The sequence below is a fragment of the Columba livia genome, chromosome 4 (genome assembly GCF_036013475.1).
Source record: "Columba livia isolate bColLiv1 breed racing homer chromosome 4, bColLiv1.pat.W.v2, whole genome shotgun sequence".
Lineage (NCBI taxonomy): Eukaryota > Metazoa > Chordata > Aves > Columbiformes > Columbidae > Columba > Columba livia.
Window position 1 is genome coordinate 9,832,649 of NC_088605.1, and position 21,954 is coordinate 9,854,602.

Sequence of the window (21,954 nt, forward strand, 5' to 3'; positions counted from 1 at the left end):
CTTCTCCAGGCTGAACAGACCTAGCTCTCTCAGTCTCTCCTCATAAGAAAGATGGTCCAGACCCCTCATCATCTTTGTAGCCCACCTCTGGACTCCCTCCAGTAATTGCTGGTCCTTCTTAAACTGGGGAGCCCAAAGCTGGGCACAATACTGCAGATGCAGCCTCACCAGGGCCAGAGTAGAAGGGCAGGACAACATCCCTCGACCTGCTGGTCACACTCTTCTTAATGCACCCCAGGTGCCGTTGGCCTTCTTGGCCACAAGAGCACATTATTGACTCATGGTCAGCCTGTTGTTGACCGGAACTCCCAAGCCCTTCTCTGCGATGTTGCTTTGCCTCAGGTCCACCCCTAACCTGTGCTGGTGCCTGGGGTTGTTCCTCCCCAGGTGCAGGATCCTGCACTTGCCCTTGTTAAACTTCATTTGGTTCTTCCCTGCCCCTATGCAGTCTGCTTGCTTACAATCCTGCAGCATGAAATTACAGGAAAGTAGTAATGTCCCCGTTCCTTCTGCACTCAAAAGAGGGGGAAAATACCAAAATGGGAAACATTTACATAGTTCATCCACACAGGCAGGACCTGTAATTATGTGGGTTTAGTTCAACACTCTGTATATTCTGCTTCCTTTTCTGATAATTTAAAATACTGAAACTTTAGTGTGGACTAATGACAGTCAAACCATCTGCCTAAATTGCATAAAGAAAAATATGGATCTGGAATCTTACAGCATCGATCAGAGCCACTTCTAACACCAGCTAGTGTCTCCTCTAGGAGCACAATCAGTTTTATCTCGTCTAAACACATTTGCCTTAAAGGTTGGTTAGGTGATATTCAAGATCCTGCTATAACATTCAAGCTGAGATAGGCATATTGTTATTGACTTTTAAAATACTTTCTATTGCCGTTGCCTTCCTGCCTGTGCAACTCTGTGAGTAGACAGATCCTAAGAGAAAGGTTTATCCAAGATGTACAAATAAAATTATAATCTGTCCTCAAATTAATGAAATTATGTAATGTTTTACCCAACTAGTATTTTCCCTTCCTCTTTTTAGAACACCTAGAGTATAGTAAACACATCTTTTTCATCTCAGACACATTATATGCAGCAGCAATCCTTTCTCATTGCTGTTACAAAATGTCTATTCATCCTATTCACTAGAAGAACAAGACAGTACAAATGCATCATCACCATCTCAATCTGCCTCTTGCTCATACCAGGATTTGCTCTTTACATATTTATTGGTTTTGGTGAGCTATTGTGTGTTCATTACATGGAAACAGTGAATACAATTTTTTTCCAGAAGAATTACAATGTTCTGTGATTTTCCCGATTGTTTCCATTTTCTCATCTTGATAAAAGGGAAGATATGACAGGAAGAGAATGAGTCAAATTTAAAACTTCCCTGATACCACATGACAGAGAGGAATCTATTCAATTCTTTTACTTATACCTGTCTGCATATGTCTTGGGAGTCCTAGTTCTTTTGACTACATGAACTTCAGTCGTATTTCCATTTCAGTCAATAAACTGGGAAACTTAAGGGTATTTCCATAATCATTATTAGTTTCATTTTCTATCCAAAGTACAGTTAGTAAATACAGAACATGAAATCTTTATACACAGGTAATTGACAAAAATACGAAAATTTCTACATGTGTCAGAGAAAATGCCGACTCTAAGCCAGTATAATGTGTAAAATACAGGCTGGAGAGGGATTGTTCATGTAATGCAGAAGCCTTCCAGGAGCATTGAGAAACAAACCAAAAGGAAGTAAGGACATCATTAGGCGTTAAGAAGAGTAACTATAGTGAGTCAAACAAAAGAAATAAAATATAATACATTGGTTTGCTTCTTTTCCTAAATTCTTCAAGTTATCATAATTTTGTCAAGAAACAGACAGGTAACTCATTTTTCTCCATTAAAATGTGCCATCTGTGTGGAAAACATGGTAATCCTACTTAGTGAATTTCTAGGTGATAGCATGTGTTTGTTATCCTAAACCTGCCTAATTAATATCAATTGTAAAACATCCCTTTTCCAGTGAGCTTATGTATTTCAGGAGACTGCAGTAGGTATTTGCATATACAATATTTGCAGTCTATAGCTTCAGTGATTCTGGGCTTCTGTTTCTCAGCCACTCATTAAGCTGTTAATTTGGAATTTAAATATGTATTTGGATTCTGAACACATAACTTGTCTGGATTTAGGTCAATGTGTTGTGACTAAGCTTTGTTTTCTGCAGGAATGATCCCAGTTCTTATCCCACCAGCACTGCTTTGCCTCGGTTCAGATCAGGTCTATTATATGTGTCTGCAAAGGTGATATATATTTTTTTCTGAATAGCCTGCTGGTGCAGCGAACATTTTTAACTGGCAAAGAGGTTGTTTTCTTCCTCTCTCAGCATTAGAGGTTTTCTGGGAGTTAGTCCCAAGGCAATGAGACTTTGAAGAACTGCAAAGCAGCCACAGGATCCAGTCCAAGTTACACCATGAGGACTCAAAGTCACTGAAAACTCTGCTTCCCTTCTACTGTCTAGAAAATGGACGTGGCAACTGGTGATGCCAGTTGTCTTACAACGATTTTGAAGTTATAACAGTGATTATTTGTGAAACGCTTTGAAACCTTCCTATGAAATATACTGCTTATGTTGCACGTTAATGGTTTTGGCTAACTGTCTTTCAGAGAAGCAGTTTGTTTTCTTTGTCCAGAGCAGATGGAATCCCTGCACACTACGTATATGAGCACTGAAAAAAATCAAAGGAAGTGAAAACATTCTATGGGATTTGACATGGTCCAAGAGTGATTACAAATTTATAATCCACTTGGGGGACTTTGCTGATTTCTTAAGCAGCTTGAGTGGTTTATGAACAGCATGCAATTTCATTGTGAATGTCAGATTAATGCTAGATGAATGCTTTAAGCAAAATTTATGGTGTCTTAGGTCGATTTACTTAACCCATTGAAATGTTTTTATACTCTGTTTTATGGTTTACATTACTAACTCTAGTATATACATTCCCTTTCCTGACAGATTGACAATATACCTATTAAATTAAATGCTGCGGCTATTTTAAGAGAGGGTGCCCTCTATCAGCGGAAAATGGAACAGGAGCTCAAGAGGTAACAATCACACTTGTTTCTCAGATTACTTTTCATGTCCCCAGGCATAGAATAATTAACCACATTAAAAATGATTAAGTACACTCCAGGTAAACTAAAATAATGGATCTGTTGTAAGGCATTAGAAAGCTATTCTATAAATACAGTTGATAAATAAAGAGGAAAGTCGACTGAAATGAAAGTCTGTGTTAAAGTCAGTGTTTTACTGTAGATGCTACACAGTGTGATTGTCTTCTGATTTCACACTCTAGCCAGGGTCTACTTGCAAAGTCCAATAAGGATCACTTGTTATATTTATTATGATTCTCCAGAATAAATAGTGACCCAAATACACATCTATTTTGTGTCCGTTATAAAAGATGCATGTATATTAAGCCAAATAATTTCTTATACCTCCATTTTCTTCAATGATTTGCGGTCAACTACATGCCAGATTTGATCATTGAACTTGTTTATATGTATATAAAAATACCTGTCCATTTCTATCACAGAAAGATACAGAAGTCTAAGAGTGTGCTGCTCCACGAGGCACAAGGAGCCCGGAGCCAAGAGTGACAGCGAGGCACGTGGGGACAATGTCCTCACTGCCAGCAGCACCGTTCCACAGTGCCCTGGCCAGGCGGTGCAGCGGATCCAGTGACAGACAGCAGCGTTAGCCGGCAGTCCAGCCATTGCCCAGTGAGGCCGTAGTGATGAGTCAGGGCCAAGGTCAAGCCAGGCAGCCAAGTCAACAAGGCAGGGTCAACCAGGTACCGGGCCGGGTGCAGGCAGGCCTACAGCGGAGCTTAGCAAGGACAAAGCTGTTAACATCAGGTTAAGTGTGGCTCCCAGGAAGAAACCCTACACACACAACAGGACGGTAACAGCTCTTCCTTGCACAGCTCTTTTCGGTCCAGCCTGATCCGATGTTATACTGCAACAGAGCTGTCTTTGAACACAAGCAGCTGAATCCTAGGCAGGGGTATGGAGTAAGAGGTTGAAGGTCCTTCTGGTGCACTTAGGGCTCTAAGAAATCCTGATGTAAAGGTTCCTCTGACACAAGGAATCCTTATTCAGCAGGACAGGTTTTCAGCTGACATTAATTAGGAAGAGGGTGACTCCTGAATGGCCACTGCAGGTTGTATTCTATGACTAGAATTACAGAACATTTCACTAATAATTTTAACAAAGATAAAACCTATACCGTGTCATCTTGATTTAGTATTATTTCTAATCTGCCTGACTTAGCAGGCTAAGCACTTAATATTGTTAGGATTTTAAGTCCCAGAATGACTACTTAAGGTTGGATTTGCTCTTTGGACCTAGCAAATTTTGGTGTATGGATTGGGATTTTAGCAGTAAAATACTATGCATCACTCAAGTTCTGTTATCAGCTATGTATGTATATTGAGGTTCTTTTATATTACACATAATAGTCTTCACTCTATCTGCCAGAATTTTCTTCCACTCAGCAAAGACATAGATTTTCCTCCTAACTTAACACTATTTTATATTAATGAGTTTTAATCTTAAGCTGCATTTAATACACCACAGATACATATATATATATAGATATATATATATATACACACACATTGGGTAGCAGCAGTAAGGCACAATTCACTTCATTTTTGTGTCTCTGCCCTAATTCTTGGCTCATTCAATGCTTTGCTGCAGGACTTGGACAGGCCTGCCCCAGGGCTTTGCTTTTCCCTCTCAGCACAAAAAAATAAGAACATGGTTTTGCTTAATAGCTGAATACTTCTTTGCCTCACTTCAGCAATATTATTTAATTGACAAATTACAAAACAGAAATAGAATCAAGCAGAAAGTATTTTAGTTTTCAGTGTTAAAGTGGCCAAGAAGATCACCAAAGACAAAAGTTATTTGTTCTTTCTACCTCTAAGCAAAGCAAATGTGCATACCTTCAGCCTGATGCTTCTTGTGCCTTATGAGAATCCGTATGTAGCTAAAGTTTGCCCGCTCTTGGGGCTTTGTTCTCCTGAAAGCCTTCGGGTCCTTGCCCTCATGCACTTTCTTCCAGCCTGGCTTTCTCAGGCTTTCCAAAAAGTAGGAACACCTCTTAGAGTGGGATTAAAATGTATCAGTCAAATGACTTTGCCATGAGCACCTTTTTTCCCTGCAGAGATCGAACACTTTGTATCACAACAAACTACTAGACATGTTTTACAAACCAAGGCAGGGCTGCAAGGCCAGATCCCTGGAATAATATACTCTTTCTTCTCTCTTGCAGAGTTGAAAACTTGCTACAAGGGGCTAGAGACCCATCTGAATTCTTGGAGTGGCAAAAACAGATGCGTGGAAAAGATTTGGAAGAGCAGCTGGCTGAAATAGAGTGTAGGAGGCTTCAAGGGAAACTGAGTTATGAAGAGGCAGTTCTAGCCCATCGGAATGTGGTTCAAGAAAATAAGAAGAAAGCTGATCTCATGAGAGAAGAGGTAATATATACAGCATCGCTCAAATTTTGCTTACACTCAATCCGTGCAAAACATACCACAGATGATACCTCCTATATGAAGGTGTAAAAGTTCTATACAGTGTCTTTACTCACTGGGGTCTGCAAACAATGGAAAAGTAGTGCTATAACTTCCAGGTACAGCAATGCTTATCCACTAAAGTACTTTTTACAAGACCAATAACACTTATAAAGCAAATTGAAAAAAAACAGAAGGCTAAAGCATTCTCTCCTATATTCATGTCATTATGCATATCCTTTTTGAACACATACCAAGATAGTAAACACCATTTGCAAAGAAATCACCAATATATGACTAATGTCATTATCTTGTTAAAATGAGAGCCACAAATATGAAAGATTTTGTTTTCTCAAACAGATATAATTCAATTTATTTCGTATTATCTGACATGCCTAAATCTCTCTTAGGGGAAAATTCAGGCAGATAACCCTCTTTGGATTTATATAAATGGAAAATTGAATATTTATTCCAAGAAGTACTTTCACACAGTTTCTGATCTGGCAAATCACAGTTTCCCAAAAACATTGTTAGATCTTTTCATAGTTGCCCAAACTCACATTACATTTTTCCAGTGCTTTTCCTATAAACTAAATAAGCAATAAAGAAACAACTAATGCTTTAGATCAAAATATATAGAAGTTTTCATAGTCACCATCACAGGCTTTTGTTTTCTATTAGCCCAGTTTGCCACTATGCCCTGTGGGCCAGCCAGTTCTTTTCTCTTGGCCACCTCTCACAAATGTCTCTACAGTGCCTTGGCAACTTAAGATGGGACCACAAATGTCTGAGATTTTCATAAAGGCCACCCTGCAAAAGGGAAAGTTACTCAATGAGCTCCTTCTCTGTCCTTTAAAAAAATCTTTCAGTCCTCTTTTGGCATTGAGTCTTCATGTCTGTTCAGACAGGCTGCAGCAAGAACCCTACTGTGTACAAGTGAGCACAGTGTGATCGCTCACACTCATTCCAAATTTACTGTAATTATTATATTCATCTCACTTTCAGAGCATAAATGTTTTATTTGTTGACAGAAATGTCCCGATATGCATAGATTTGGGGATGTGCAAGTCAGACTTGCTCTAACCTGCTCTAACCAGGCATCTCCCTTCACTTGCCAACAGACGCAAGCAGAACGCTTCATACATATAAGTACTGAGCACCAGTCCCCTGTTCACCAACAGCTCTCATGCTTACCCTCCTCCTCTTTTAAAACTCTGGTCTTCCACCTAAAACAGAAAGTACGGTAAAGAATGCAGTCTGGGAAGATCCAGTTTCCTGTTTCCTATTCATTTCCACTGACAAAGGAACGTGACAGCCCAAACTGGGCTTTCTGTATGTTGCAGAGCTACAACTTAAGCCCAGGAAGATCCTGCAGGCACACAGCCAGCTGTGCATTAGAGTGGCACTCTTTTTCTTGGTATCTCACAGCCAGATCCAGAGATGGGTTTCTTTTTGTCTGCTTTTAGAAACATGGGGAGGGAATCGTGGAAAACAGAAGTGCAAATGCTATGGAGGAGTGTTGTGTGGAAATAAAACATAGAGAAGGGAGCTTAAATCTGGGTCTCTGTGTTGTCCCCAGCCAATGTCCTTTGCTACTTTTGTGGATGATGTAATACTTTGGATCCGTTTGTCCTTGTGCTGTTTCAACGATTTGAGGTATTCAGATCACTAGTTATCAGAAATTTTATTCACCTGTTTGTTTGGGATTTAGAAAGCAGAGCTGATGCACCAGTATGCAGAGAAACGTCTACAGGAGCAGAAAGAAATGAGAGAGCTGGTGGAGCAGGTTGTGGAAGGACACAAGAACGCAAAGCAAGCAAAAATAAAGCTCCAGAAATACAAACAGCAGATAGGTATTTATATATTGCCACAAAAATGAGAAATTATGACAAATGTCCCCAAATTACTGTATCTTTACTTTCCTGGGCCAATTACAATTTTTACAGAAAGGAAAGGGAAGTTGAGGGAAAGATCCAGGCTATACGTTCCCACAAATGTATGACTATGAATTCCAGGAATAAGTTTGTAATGGGCAGATCAGAAATTCTAAGCTACTGGTCATTGGAATTACTCTTTGCTTAAAAGAGAGAAATACAGCACTATTGTTCTGCAATGTTTCCCTTCAGTCTAAAAGTAGCATATGTGAATGACTGTACTTTTTGTCAAATCAAGTTAAGAAGCTCAAATTCCTGTGATTCATATCATTAAGAGAAGATTTGCCTAGCAACCACTGTTAAAGAATTGTGGCTCATTGTGGTCTTCTCCAGAGAAGAAGACTGTAGCTAAGGAAAGAAAAGCCATCTCCTAGAAGAACAGTACCACAAGGGAGAAAGACGTAGCACCTCCCAGACAGACCGGTCATTAGGATGAGGGGAAATAGCGTTACTCATCCTCCACTATTCTTGAAGAAAATTCTCCAGTTAATGCATTAGCTAATGAGGCCCATGGAGGAGGCTGCTCTGACTGGCATGTCTGGACATATTCCGGTGCAAGGCCATGCCAACACGTACTGTATGCACGGGCTACATGGAGTTGTGGATATTTTGGTGAGCAGACTTCTCTGCTTGTGTATCTCCATCCTTGTATACCGGGAAGGGCTGAGGGGAGCAGAGGGCATTAGCCACTCTGAAATGAGCCAGCAAAGTGTACCAGCCTTTAAAATTCCATGGTTTATATCATATATATAGTTTGTAAAACTATGGATTTTTTTTACTATTGCATATCCTTTTATTGAATAATGAAACAGTATGCACTAATTAGAATAGAAATTACAAAGCAGTAATTCAGAGTGTCTATGTATATAAACAGTATGTTTATATGTTGAATAGAATGATAGATAGTGGAGGTGGGAAGTACTCATTTGTTTCTCTTGCCATCCCTCCCACCAATGCCAGACGGTTCCCTCAAGTACCTTTAGATCAGTATTAGTATCGTTATTCACAAATTCATGTGAATTTTCCTCCAGATGGACTATGTGTTAAAATATGCAGCCAGCTCACAGAGATTAGTTCTTTTCTTTCAGTTCAGGAAGTTTGTGAAGAAAATCGAGAACTTCTTCGGCAAGCTTTAGAAGAAGAGGAGGAGAAGCTTAGGAAAAGATACGAACTAATTCAACAAATACGAGCTATTGCGTCTTTACCAAGCCTCAGACACAAGTTTGTTGATTTAACTGAGGTAAGCTCAAAAAGGAAAACTACTGGGTTTACATAAATATATATTGTACATCTTTCACACATTCAGTGGAATTGGGTACTGCATGCAGATATGTCAGTCTGGATGCATGACATGAAATACAAAGTGACTCCATGACACAACAGTTAGATCTGAACTGGAACTTTCACAAAGTTTATAAAATGAAAATTTTACCAGGAAGAATATTGTGATGATAACTGAAATCTTAGTCCCCTTGAACTTTCAATTTTGCCAGAGGATCTGTGTTTCCTGATATCTTTCAAAAAGAGACCGACAAGTGATTACAATGTGTTCTATCCATCTTCACAAATTCACAGATCTGTCAGTCTTGGGTAAGAACTGAATGAACACAAAGTTTGGACTGATGTACAGTTGTTCACATTGCAGTGGTGATTGCCATGGTAATTAGCAAAATTAATTTCCTCTGCTTTCACAACTGTGAACATTCAGGTGTATGAGATTGTCAAGAGAACCCAAAACCTGCTGAGCTGTTATGCACGTATTGTGGAAATGACTTCTGTGTGTGTGGTTAAGTCTACAGTAAATGTATCCCAAACTTCTTGGACTTACTATTGATGTACAACAATTGATATGCCTGAGACTGGGCTTTGCAATGTCCACTTCTGCACAATTTCCAGACTCAGGCAGTGTCTGAAATCTGTTATCTTACCACTAAATCAGAAATTAACTGAAACTACTCTTCCATTTTTCTTATGCATATTGAAAGAAGAATAGCACAGAATAATATAAAATGACACTGGAAATTTAAATATAATTATTTGGGTTTTTTCTTTCTTTCATGAGTATTCAAATGAAGATCACAAATTTTAAAAACATCCATGGTTACTCTACAGAAACAATACAGAAGGAACAAGTCTTCCTTCCATGGGGCCGTTGGAACAGTCAATACAATGGTTTGGTTTTATCTCCTGCTCCTCTGAAGAGAACTGAGCCATTATTGATTCCAAAGCTACCCACTGTCTTTGCAGCTACTAGATAAATCCCCTATCTCATTTATCAGATTTTAGCATACATCTAATGTTAAAGTGTGAAATAAGTAAACAAGAATAAAATCAGATGTCCCTTCCCCCTTTACTCTCTTTGGTTGCCTTTATGGCAGCTGCCATCACTTCTCCACTTCTTCTCCAGCCAAAGAAGGCAAATCTCTTTTTTCAAACCCGGACACACTCCACCCATTTGTGGAGAAATATCACTGAACCACAATGGAAAAAGCAGGGGAAGAAAGTGAAGAGTACAAAGAATTATTGCACACCACAGACCCTATAAACTGTCTGCACGGAATGGCCAAAAGCTACTTCAATCCCGAGGTCTTTTACTGCTGCAGATAGAGTTGCAAATTGTGTCAACCCTGAGCAGAGCCCTTACCATGGTCCCACTGCTTATTTGTTACCCAGGTGATTCAGTCACAAGGTGTAGGCTGCAAACACATAATGGTATGATGTAGTCGGATGTGGAAATGTCATTACTTTTTCAATCACAACAACTTCTGTAAAATGGTGCAGGCTTTCATTCAGGGAAATGAAGGTGACTGGAATGTCAGTACTTTCTTTTTTTTGAACCTAGTTCATCTCATTGCCCCTTACAGTGCCTGCCGACCTCACATAGAGCTTCCACTGAAACACTGTTTACAGAATATGGCTTTAAATACATTTTCCCATCTCTTTTTGTCTCAAAAGACAAAAGCAGAAAAACAGCAGGTTTCAAGCTGTATGTGAAAAATTCATTCAAAATTCAAGCTTATCCTACACATTACAAAAGTGTAACTGCTGAAAACGGAGTGGCCATGGATGCACTGTTGGATGGATGAGGAGTTGGGTGGGTTGCCGCATCCAAAGGATTACAGTCAATGGCTCAGTGTCCAAGTGGAAACCAGTAACGAGTCCATCAAGGGTCTGTACTGGGACCAATACTATTTAATATCTTCCCTAATGACATAGATAGTGGGATTAATTGCACCCTCATTGTGGTTCACACCAAGCTGGGCAATGCAATTGATATGCTTGAGGAAAGGGACTTTGACAGGCTTGAGGAATGTGCCTGTGTGAACCTCCTGAAGTTCAGCAAGGCAAGGTCCAAGTGCAAGGTCCTGCACCTGGGTTGGGGAAATGCTCAATATCAATACAGAGCAGGGGATGAGCTGATTAGGAGCAGACCTGTGGAGGACTTGGATGAAAAAATTTATGTGAGCTGGCAATGTGCACCTGCAACCCAGAAAGCCAACCATATCCTGGGCTGTATCAAAAGGAGCGTGACCAGCAGGTCGAGGGAGGTGATTCTCCCCCTCTACTCTGCTCTCGTGAGACCCCACCTGGAGTCCTGTGTCCAGCTATTGCACATGTTGGAGTGGGTCCAGAGAAGGCCACAAAAATTATCAGAGGGCTGAAGCACCTCTCCTATGACAACAGGCTGAGACAGTTGGCGTTGTTCAGCCTGGAGAAGCGTTCAGGGGGACCTTAATGTGGCCTTTCACTATATAAAGGGACATATTAGAAAGACAAAGAAAGATATTTTACCAAGGCCTGTAGTGACGAGACAAGGCACAATGGTTTGAAACTAGAAGAGGATAGATTTAGATTTGACATAAAGAAGAAATTCTTCCCCATGTGGGTGGTGAGACACTGGAACAGGCTGCCCAGAGAAGCTGTGGATGTCCCATCCCTGGAAGTGTTCAAGGCCAGGCTGGATGGGGCTTTGAGGAACCTGATCAAGTGGAAGGTGTCCCTTCCCATGGCAGGGGCGTTGGAACTAGTTGACCTTTAAAGGTCCCTTCCAACTCAAATCTTTCTATAATTCTAGATCTCAATTTCACAGTTCCCTTATACTCACTATTACTGTAGTACTCTGAGTGAACTAATACACTTTTGGTGATAGCTTGCCCTGGTGTGTTTTCTTTTTTTTTCTTTCTACAAAAGGCTTTTTCAGGCCTAGAGAAATTAAGTATGTGTCCATAAAATTTTCACTCATAATTTTTAAGGTACCCAGTTCTTCCTTTGACGGCACTTCAGTTGCTTGAACACCACCATGAGTAAAGGACTTTTCATATTTTAGGAACCACTGTGCTGTCTTCACTGAGTATTTTGGAAATGCAGACACTCAGAATATTCAGCCTCTACCATTCTATACTTCTAGGAAATTCTCTTTCCTACACCTTTTGGGTGTCTGCTTGCCATGCTCAAACACTACCACTGGTATATATGACCTCTGGCAAAACATTTTCTTTCCACTTCCTGTGAATACAACTTTAAGGTCACTGACTAGTTTAAATTAGAAGCAAGGTATTACAGCACTTGCTATTTGCAAATTCACTCTAAATGGAAATCTGAGAAGCAGATAAATTATCATTTACTGTTTCAGTAACGTATATTTTTCAAAGAGATGCAAAAATAAAGACTGCTTAATATCCAACTCTTATCAATCTTTTGATCAGTCTTCTACTGATGGTGACCAATGTTTAGGAAGTGTTTGGTACACATGAGGAGCATGGAAGCAGAAACCACTGAGTCAAAATTGAAGAGTCAGAATTTAGGTGAAAAAAGATTGATGGTCTCTTTCTACTGACTTAACTTTCGAAGCTTTAGAAAGAGAAGCTATGGGGACCAGAACTGCAGGAAACACTCTTGGAGATCTTGGAGGAGTCCCCAGGGATGGCCACCCAAGACACCTTCTCCTTCACTGACAAGCTTGTGTCATTAGATCCTCCAGACTAACTCAGTCATAATGCCTATTCAGCACCGATGCTGTATCAGCAGAGAGTAAAGCCTTGTTATTTGTCTTACTCTCTTTTGTGGTTTTGTTGCCCCTGCACCCCCTCACCCGCACTCACTGTTTTCTGCATCTCACTTGGCTTTTCCCCACTCCATGGACCCACCGCTCCCAACAGCCAGGGGCTGATCCCTGGGGGACAAGTACCTGACCAGGCTGCTTACATGAGATCCCAGACCAGAGAAGAGAGACCCAACCCAAGTCAGTTATTGCAGCCAAACTGACAATCTGAGCGTCTATTTATGACAGAACATCCTTATTTTTTGGTTTGGTGGGGGGGGTGGTTTATTGTTTGGTTTTGGTTTTTTTTGGCTTTTGATTGTTTTTTTTTCCCTTTCATGTTCTCTTTTGTAAAAAACTCAAAAGCAGAAAAGCGACCACTATTCTGTCAACAACTCACTCAGTATTCAAAACAAGGGCTTGTTTTTTCCTGCTAAAAAGGATTGCTTGAAAAAATGAAGGCTCTTTAACTGAATAATATCCCTCCATTAAAAGGATTGTAGTGAGTTCTACTTACATGTTTATCATTACCACTTAATTTCAGTCTGAGAAATACAATTTAGAGGAGTGGTGGTTGTTTCGGATTTCACACCCCCCAACTTCATCCTTTCCAAACATCGTCATTAATTTTCTATCACTAGTTCTATGTAACTAAGTAGACCGAGGTCTCCATGATTAAAATCCCAACCAGTGTTTCACTCTTAATGTTATACAACTATATACCAAGAGTCAGGTTAGCAGCGTGATTTCCTGCACCCATATGTTCCATTATAACATGCCATGGTATTATACAAGATACATACCAAAGCTGTGTACCAAAACTATATTAAGATAGACAATAGAATATCATTTGGTGAGAAATGGATTAAATTTTGCAGAGAAAGCTACACAGAAGCTCAATATTTGTGTGCGTTTATGCAAGTTTTCCACATATGCAGATATATATATGTGTAGACATAGGGAAAGGAAGAGTATATGTAAGAGAGAGGGCTGAGAACTTCAAGTGTTCACAAATCTGTAGAAATTATCAGTCTTCTTATGCAAACTAAGGTGCAGAAGTCTCATTACATCTCAGAATCAGGCTCATTACCACTCTCATTGCAAAGTGGATTTTTAAAAGCCTTCATTAAACATTCAAGTTTGAATATTTATCTTCAGGGATTAAGATCTGAATTTCCTGGGTACAAAGCATTGTTTAGTCCTAGTCTTTTTAGATAGAAATAGTAGGTGATGTGATAGATCAAATCGATGCTTTGGAAACAGGTAAATACAAAAATTGTGTATTTTTTAGTGTAAACTCTGTTCTTGTTTTACAAACTAAAACAAACAAAACAGTTTTAAATATTTTAAAACTTCAGAAGTCTAATTAAATCTAAAAGATAAGTCAACTAGAATTTTTTGGACAGCAAATACATGGTATTTATTATTGATCTACTGTATATTTCAATGCTTTTCCATGAAATGTTTTATGTGCCTTGTGGTTTTTACACATACGGAAGAGAAGCACAATCAAAATACTCTGGTTTTACTCATTTGCTCTCCCCTTGGTATTTACAGTGTTATTTAAACCTATATTTCATGTTCTCTAGACTGGTGGCCATGGTTTAATTTGTGAAATGTCGATAGTGGAACTACGTGAACGCCTCGCTCTACTCAGAGAAGCACAGAAGGCAGCAGAGGAAGAAAAGAGAGACCAGATAATTCATGAAAAACAAGCTAAGGAACAACTTCTTCTGGAAAAACTGGACCAGATTTCCATGTTCAGAGCAGAACTTGGACGAGCAGCTGCTCTCAAGTCAGTATAAAACAGCATGTGACATTTAAGACATTGCAACTCTGTTAGTATTTTGCTAGTCCCTCGAGGAGGAAAACGGGTAGGGAGCAAAACACTGCCCTCTAATAAACTTATAAACACTGCCCTTGACTTTTGTCAAGGGTTATACTGGGGCCCAGATTTCCTTTTTATTCTCAAAAATGATTTGCATCAGATTTAACAAATCTATCTCATCATTTATGGTTGAAGACACTCCATAAGTTGGTGTTGAAAGTATTGCCCTGGGATTCAGAGCCAATATTATACATTGAGAAATAAGTTCTGCCTTTCTTCTGTTCCTTTTCAGCTAATGAGAACTAATTCAATGTTATTAGAATCATTCTAGCTTGCCACTTAAAGGGGTCTCTCATTTTCATCTAAACCAATACATCAGAGCTATCGTTTTCTTCCTTAAATTTCAGTGGTTATGTGAAAAGGCAGGCCTTATTCTAGAAGTTCCAAATACTTTAGGAAAGAGATTTTTCTGATAACAATAATAAGTTATAAATTAAATATATTATAGCAGTAGATCAAAGAGAAAATTCCTTGCTTACAGGCTCTCTGATCAAATTATGTATTCATTATTCATATTTATTATTCATTATTGTATTTATTATTCATTGTCATAAGCCGTTATTATTATTATCCATTGTCCATAACCATTATAGGTGCTTCACATATGCAGAAGACAGGTCCCTTGCACAAGGAGTTTAAAATCTAAGTTAAAGCTATGTACAAATAAAGCTGAGAAGGAAGAAAGCCCGTGTGAAAGTATAAAATATGGCACACTCCTTGATCTTACACCATTTTTAGGGACTTGAACATAAGACCTATGAGGAGAGGCTGAGGGAGCTGGGCTTGTTTAGTCTAGAGAAGAGGAGGCTTAGAGGTGACCTCATCACTCTCTAGAACTACCTGAAGGGCAGTTCTAGCCAGGTGGGGATTGGTCTCTTCTCCCAGGCAGTCAGCAACAGGACAAGGGGGCATGGGCTTAAACTCTGCCAGGGGAAATTTAGGCTGGATATTAGAAAGAAATTCTTTCCAGAGAGAGTGGTCAGGCATTGGAATGGCTGCCCAGGGAGGTGCTGGACTCGCCGTCCCTAGAGGTTTTTAAACTGAGATTGGACATGGCACTTAGTGCCATGATGTAGTAAACGGACTAGAGTTGGACCAAGGGTTGGACTCGATGATCTCTGAGGTCTTTTCCAACCCAGTCAATTCTGTGATTCTGTGATTCTGTGATTTTTACTGTATCTTGACTACTTGCTACTGTTTCCTTGCAAGTTGTCTTTCACTTTTTGCCTTGTGGGTTTGAGAGGTTAGTCCTGCTCTTGCCATATTTATTTTGCAAACACGTTCAGGCTGACATTCTGAAGACACATTGTATGAGGTTAAAAGCACACGTCTTCAGACGTGTGAGATTCACGTTTATCGCTGAGATACCAAAGGTGGCTTCCTGGAGTTCAATTCATGTTATTGATTTATCATCCAGTTCTAAATCGCAATTACAGAAGGCAGTATTGATGTGTTCATTTAACTGGTTCTCACTAGTCCCAGTTCTAATTTGGTTTGTTGCTGATAGTTAATCTCCAAAGACTGCAGTTTTGCTATATTAGTGCTTAAGAAGATAGTTTAATGAATTTAATGAATCAATAACTGCAACTGCAGTGGATTGGCTGCATAGATCAGTGACCCTCTCTCCTATGGCACATATCGAGAAAAGATTTCAAGACTAAAGAACCTGAAATGGAGTTGGAGCTGGAAATAACACTCACATCGCAAAACACTCAGGGTTGCGAAGGCCTGCGGGAACAACTTAAACCACCGCTTGCTGCTAGAGATACAAACTACAGATTAAGAACTGGTGTACTATTAATATATAAAACCTGTTTCACTAGTAACTACGACAAGAATCGTTTGTAATGCTATGCGTGCAGTCTGTGAATTTTGTATAGTGGTGGGTTCCTTTAAAATAGACTCTTTGGCTTAATTCAGATCTTAATTCAGCTGTTCTGATTCTGAAACAAGCCGTGCTTGAATGAGAAGCTAACTTTGATTCACTTTTTGTCCTGACATTTGAAACGCTTTTTAGAACAGACTAGCATGCCAAAGATGATAGAATCCAAATGAAATTAAATACTTAATTTGCAAGCTTCTCATCACACTCATGATAAGTAATACAGTAATTTTAATGGAGCCCTGTTTGCTCTCCAAAATACAAAGAAAATACAAAGTTTCATTATAGATGTTATAAGACATTTCTTTTCATGGCTCCCAGGCAATCTATGTATGTAATGTGGAAGTATCAACCATAAAGAGGCATCTTCAAATAATGTTCTTTGGAAGTGTATTATTTCATGCATTTTCATCTATAATCCAAATCTACGGTGTTATTTCTGTCAATATAGGAATACAGCATGCTGGCCTATTTACAAATGCTAGACACTTTGCTGCAGCTTTTATTTCTCTCTAAACAAACTGTAGGCTTTGTGTGTTAAACCTAATTTACAGATCTTGAATCCTGAAATATGCATCAAGTCAGCGTGAGTGATTAATTGCTTGGGTTGCACTATTGATACACTGCATGGGAGACGTGAAAAGTTTTATGTTTACAGAATGAATTCATAATCACAGGAATAGAATAGCAAATCTTACCAATGCTCCTCATAAAATAGCCTTATACATCAATAGAAAATTACATGTTATATCTTAAATTGCATGATGTTGAAGGCTACTGCTAATCAGCTAATGGCTGCTAAACAAATGTGCTTTAGTTAGTGTCAGCTGGAGTTTAATTGGGTCCCTACTAAGCAGGTTCCTTTCAGTGTCATTTGCAAACAGACATATATCAACACAAAAGAAGCACATTGAGCAAGCATATAATGAGCTATATTAAACAAAATAGGAAACGGAACATGAAAAATTACAGGGACATCAGCCTTTAATAGACTGAAAGCCATGACATCCATCACAGCAGTGCTTTTGTGAGCGCTTGCAGAACACTTAAGAATCAATTCAGTATATACACAGGACATCCCTTTAATTGCTAGAATTTCACACAGTTTGAAAATCAGCACTGGCATGTAAGTTGGACAAACATTTGAGTTCTCAGCTTTCCAACATGAGCACCAAAAGATTTACAAGTGTTTGAATATGTGCTAATAATGTACTGAAGTGATGTGCCTGTGTATGTCAGGTACAATTCCCTTTCATTCCAATCAGGCTACCTCTGCTACTGCGAGTAATTTAATGCACTAAGAACCAAGCAACCGATCAAACCAGTTGGGGCTGAGGCTCCCTCCTTCCACTCTATCTGTGGTTTGGGGGGTTTTACTTTGGTCTTGGGACTGCACGCTCTCATCATCCATGTGGTTTAAAGCTATTCAGAGGAGAGTCATCTCTCAAAACTTCACATTCTCAATTCCTGGCTCCTCTGCAAGCCAATCTAGTGAACCCCAGGCTATCCTTTTGTTTGTGTCACACAGATAACAGTAGCACATCCACTGCCCCACCAGCCACTGGCACAAATGTGAGGTACATGGAATCCAGCCTTATTTCTGGTTTTGCTCATGTTCCTGCCTTGTTTGTTTTCCTGCTCATTTTCAAGTGACGTGACGGTGCCTGCTGCCCCAACCTCTTCTCTCCCCCCGAGTCAGGGCCACCCCTAGATGAAGGCAGGTTATGAAGAAGGAGAGGGGAAAAAACAGAAGGGAGAGTTATGGATGGATGACTGTGACAGTCCTTTCCAAGCAGAACAAGCTCCCTGAAGCAGATGTTCCCTGGAAGGTCCAGGTCTGACTTAGGGGGTCAGTCCCTTTGGGGCAAGGAGGGAAGAAGGGAGCCCCATCCTCCAGAAGCTGTGAGGCTCCCTGGCAGCACGGCCCTGGGCTGCAGCACACAGCTGAGGGAAGGGGCAGCACATGGATGTGGAAAGATGGAACAGGCAAACATGTGCCATGCTGTCCCTGTGTGCGGCTGTTGCTTCAGGTTTTCAAAAACACGGCCTAGAATAATGAAAAAGGCTGAATAATTAGCAATATAAGGGACTTTGGTTTTGTACTTTGTAATATTTGTGATTTGATTAATTTCAAAAATTTCATAAATACTTAGGGTTTTGCATGTGTTGGTAATAAAGAAGTAAGATTTATTTTCCAAGTCCCTACTGCCGGCAATCAGTTCTTCATGAGCATTGAAACAGAAGGAGAAAATTTATCAGCAATGATGGATCAGAAGCATAAACATGTGAAGAGGGCCTGTGAAGAAGACACAGCCAGGTTCTTCTCAGTGGTGACCACTAAGAGGACAAGAAGTACAAGAGGAAACACGGGAGGTTCCATCAGAACATCAGGACATACTGTTTTACTGTAAGGGTGACCAAGCACTGGCACAGGTTGCCCAGGGTGGTTGTGGAGTCTCCATCCTTGGAGATATTAAAAATCCGCCTGGACACGGTCCAGGGCAACCAGCTCTAGATGTCCCTGCTTGAGCAGGCGGGTGGACAAGGTGAGCTCCAGAGGCCCCTTCCAACCTCAACCATTCTGTGATTCTATGAATGAACTTTGATTATACAGCTTCATAATTGTTACTTCAAATGAGGAAAACACCGTTAGGAATAACAATGACTTCACCTAAAATTAGGTGCTTAATAAGTTAATTGTTTTGCAAGGGAGTCAGATTTTTGAGTGCTTAAATCCCTCAAATTAGTACAAAATATTAATCAATCTAATAGTGTAGTGTTCTTAAATGTCAAAATAATGACTCCCTTAACAGTTAACAGAGAGGTTCATTTTTGTGCCCGCAATAACTAAGAATCATATCGTGCAGGACAGAAAAAGGCAAGGTGTTTTGAAGTACAGACAGCCCTTGTCACTGAGACTATGAGGAAATAATTAAAAAGAAATGTTTATTGCACTATAAAGCAATCCTACTTCTGCTTTAAAAATACATACTTGTGTTTATTGCCCAAGACTCCATTTTGTAAGGTGAGTTTATAAACACGGTCCTCGCTGCTTAAGTTGATCTTCTGGTGCCTAGAATGGTCAAGCAGCCATTTTTACTCCATCTCCTACAAGTACTGAGTCAGTTAAGACTCAGTGTCACACATCTGTCTCCTTATACTTTTGATGCACAGCTGGAGTTTGAAAATGTAAATGAATGTGGTTTTCGGGGGGAATCCTCTGTGCAGGTCTTCAGATTCCCCATTTTTAAAACTCAGCTGAGAAGACCTAATCCAAGTGTTCAGAGTGGTTTCATTTCCTACAGGAAAACCTTTAATGCTGAATTTCTGCGTCTTTAGTTATAGGCTGGATAACCTACTGACCCTAGAATGCATATGGGCAGATGCTAAAATTTCAGGGTAGATAGTTAAATAAATACAAGGGATATGTAAATAAGAAGGTGCTGGACTGCCAAACTCCACACCAAGTTTGTAAAACATGAAGTTAAAAAAATACTTTAATTCTTCATATCTACTAAGGAAATCATTGAGACAACAAATATGGGATATCAGCTGCAGTTTATGATGCCTGGAACATTATTTTAAGTAGAAAGACACATTTTACCCATCACTGATGGAATTGTTCTGTACTTTGTCACAGTAAGGCAAAGTCTTTCTGCTCTTGACTGTACACGTGGCTTACATGGAAAGTGAATTGTGGATGAAATCTGTGGTAGATAAAGAAATTTTCACTGTTTGCTTTTATATCCATATTCTCTTAAATCTTTAATCCCTTATTTTTCCTCCTTTGAGTAGTTTATCTGTATACCCCACACTTATCCAAACTTCCATGAGCACGTTCAAGAATCCTCTAATCTCATTCCTTAACACTAAAAGGTAATTTCTGACAAGGTCACTAAGCAAAACCTAGAGTTCGTTAAAGTGTTTTAAATACATACGGACTTCAAAAATATTGCCCTTTTTTTTCAAAGCCTTTGGTAGGGAAATATTTTTTAAATAATGGTATAATCACAAAGGGACAGAAAACTCTTAGCTGAGACCAAAAGAAAAGAAAATTAACAAATTCTTTTTTTACCAAATATTTGACGTTACATTTTAGGAACTACTATGATTCTTAAAGAATAGTTTCTGTGCAAGGTGCTCTTTCAATACCAGTAGCTGGTAAATAAACTTAAAAGTCAAATTAAAATGGTTTCTGCATATTTGTTTCCATAAGTCATCACATAATTTTCTATTGATGAATGAAGCTGCTGCTGCTTCATGATGTTAAACCTCTTGCTATATTTCCTATATTTCCTGCTATATTTCCTTGCTATATTTCCTGTAAATGTATTTACAAGAATGTGGATTTGTGTGTAATGAAAGATTTTGTTGCTTATTCCCACTGACAATATTTAATCATCAAGTGTTTACAAAACCTTATTGTTATATTCTCCTATGCCCCGTGGAATGCAATGCCTTGTTACAATGCAAATAGAAATAATCCATGTTCACAGTTAGATTGATAGCACATAATTTTTAGATTTACAGAATAGTGTTAAAAATTAATCTCTATGTAGCAGAGTATGTCACAGTATTAATGAGGACAAAGAAGTGTTATCCTAACCAGACAGCATGACTCAAGGAGCAGAGGTGTTCAGGAGATGTCTCAGGAAAATGACTGGAAATAAGAAACTGTGCCCCTTGTTTAGAGTTCACAGTCACGTTTCAGAATGTGCCATGGGACAAATCTCCCCTTCATGCCATTCCTGAGGATTTGGGAATATCTCATCTCTCCCAAGATGATCAAAGTGTTTGGATCCCTGAAATCTTGATACAGACACTTTTTGAGGCAAATTGGTGGGTTTAGCATGAGAAGGAACTTCCTTCTTCCCCTTCCTCCAGCTCCTTGAAAAGAGTGGACCTCATACTGAAAACACTGCGGTATCAGACCCAAGAGATAAGGGAAGAGTTCTTTTGTCAAGCATTTCCAAGGGGCAGCCAGTCTGTGAAATTAGTGCTGCCATGGACAGAATAACAGTCACAGTATCAGCTGAATGACGCCCCAGTGCACTCTGCTCTCGGTCATTTGCAGTCTTAATCTGGTTTCCAAGAACAGCAATTGTAAAGTTGTACTGCTGCAATACAGAAGGACCTTTTACAAAACCTGCCAGCCGAGAGAAGTCATCAGATATAACCTGGTTATACATTATATAATTGTGTATATACTTTGGCAGATCTGAAACTTACTTTGACTCCAAATTTGTCCAGAGAATCACAGCTGCTCATGACATAGTATTAATACTACAGATTGATCAGACTGAGCCAAATTCAAGGGCCATGTTGAATAAAAGAGAAAGTTGGATGTAAAGTGAATCACTGTGTAAGGTGGTGTAACCTGCATGAAGAAGTTGTGAGTAAATTGTGCCAGTTGGGTGAAAGTAAGCAAAACCAGATAAATGTCAACTCCAGAGGACAGAAAAGTATCTACAGTAGAAGGGGAAGGTTAAAATAATGAAGGCTATTCAATAACCTCTCTCTTATGCCTTACTTTTATGCTGCACGTGGTTCTATCAATTTATGCTCACCTAAACCCACTAACCTTAATAATTCACCACCCCATAGATGCTGAATCG

The 21,954-nt window shown here is 39.4% G+C and overlaps 1 protein-coding gene across 6 annotated transcripts in view; it reads left to right on the forward strand.

Annotated features, from left to right (window-relative positions):
• Nucleotides 1-21,954, forward strand: part of CFAP99 (cilia and flagella associated protein 99) — a 60,711-nt gene that overhangs the window by 35,394 nt on the left and 3,363 nt on the right. For all 6 annotated transcript variants that reach the window (XM_065060391.1, XM_065060392.1, XM_065060389.1 and 3 more), the window contains 5 exons: nucleotides 3,032-3,120; nucleotides 5,354-5,558; nucleotides 7,306-7,447; nucleotides 8,617-8,768; nucleotides 14,159-14,364. In XM_065060391.1, coding sequence (XP_064916463.1) covers nucleotides 3,032-3,120; nucleotides 5,354-5,558; nucleotides 7,306-7,447; nucleotides 8,617-8,768; nucleotides 14,159-14,364 — 794 coding nt within the window. The remainder of the gene's footprint in view (nucleotides 1-3,031; nucleotides 3,121-5,353; nucleotides 5,559-7,305; nucleotides 7,448-8,616; nucleotides 8,769-14,158; nucleotides 14,365-21,954) is intronic.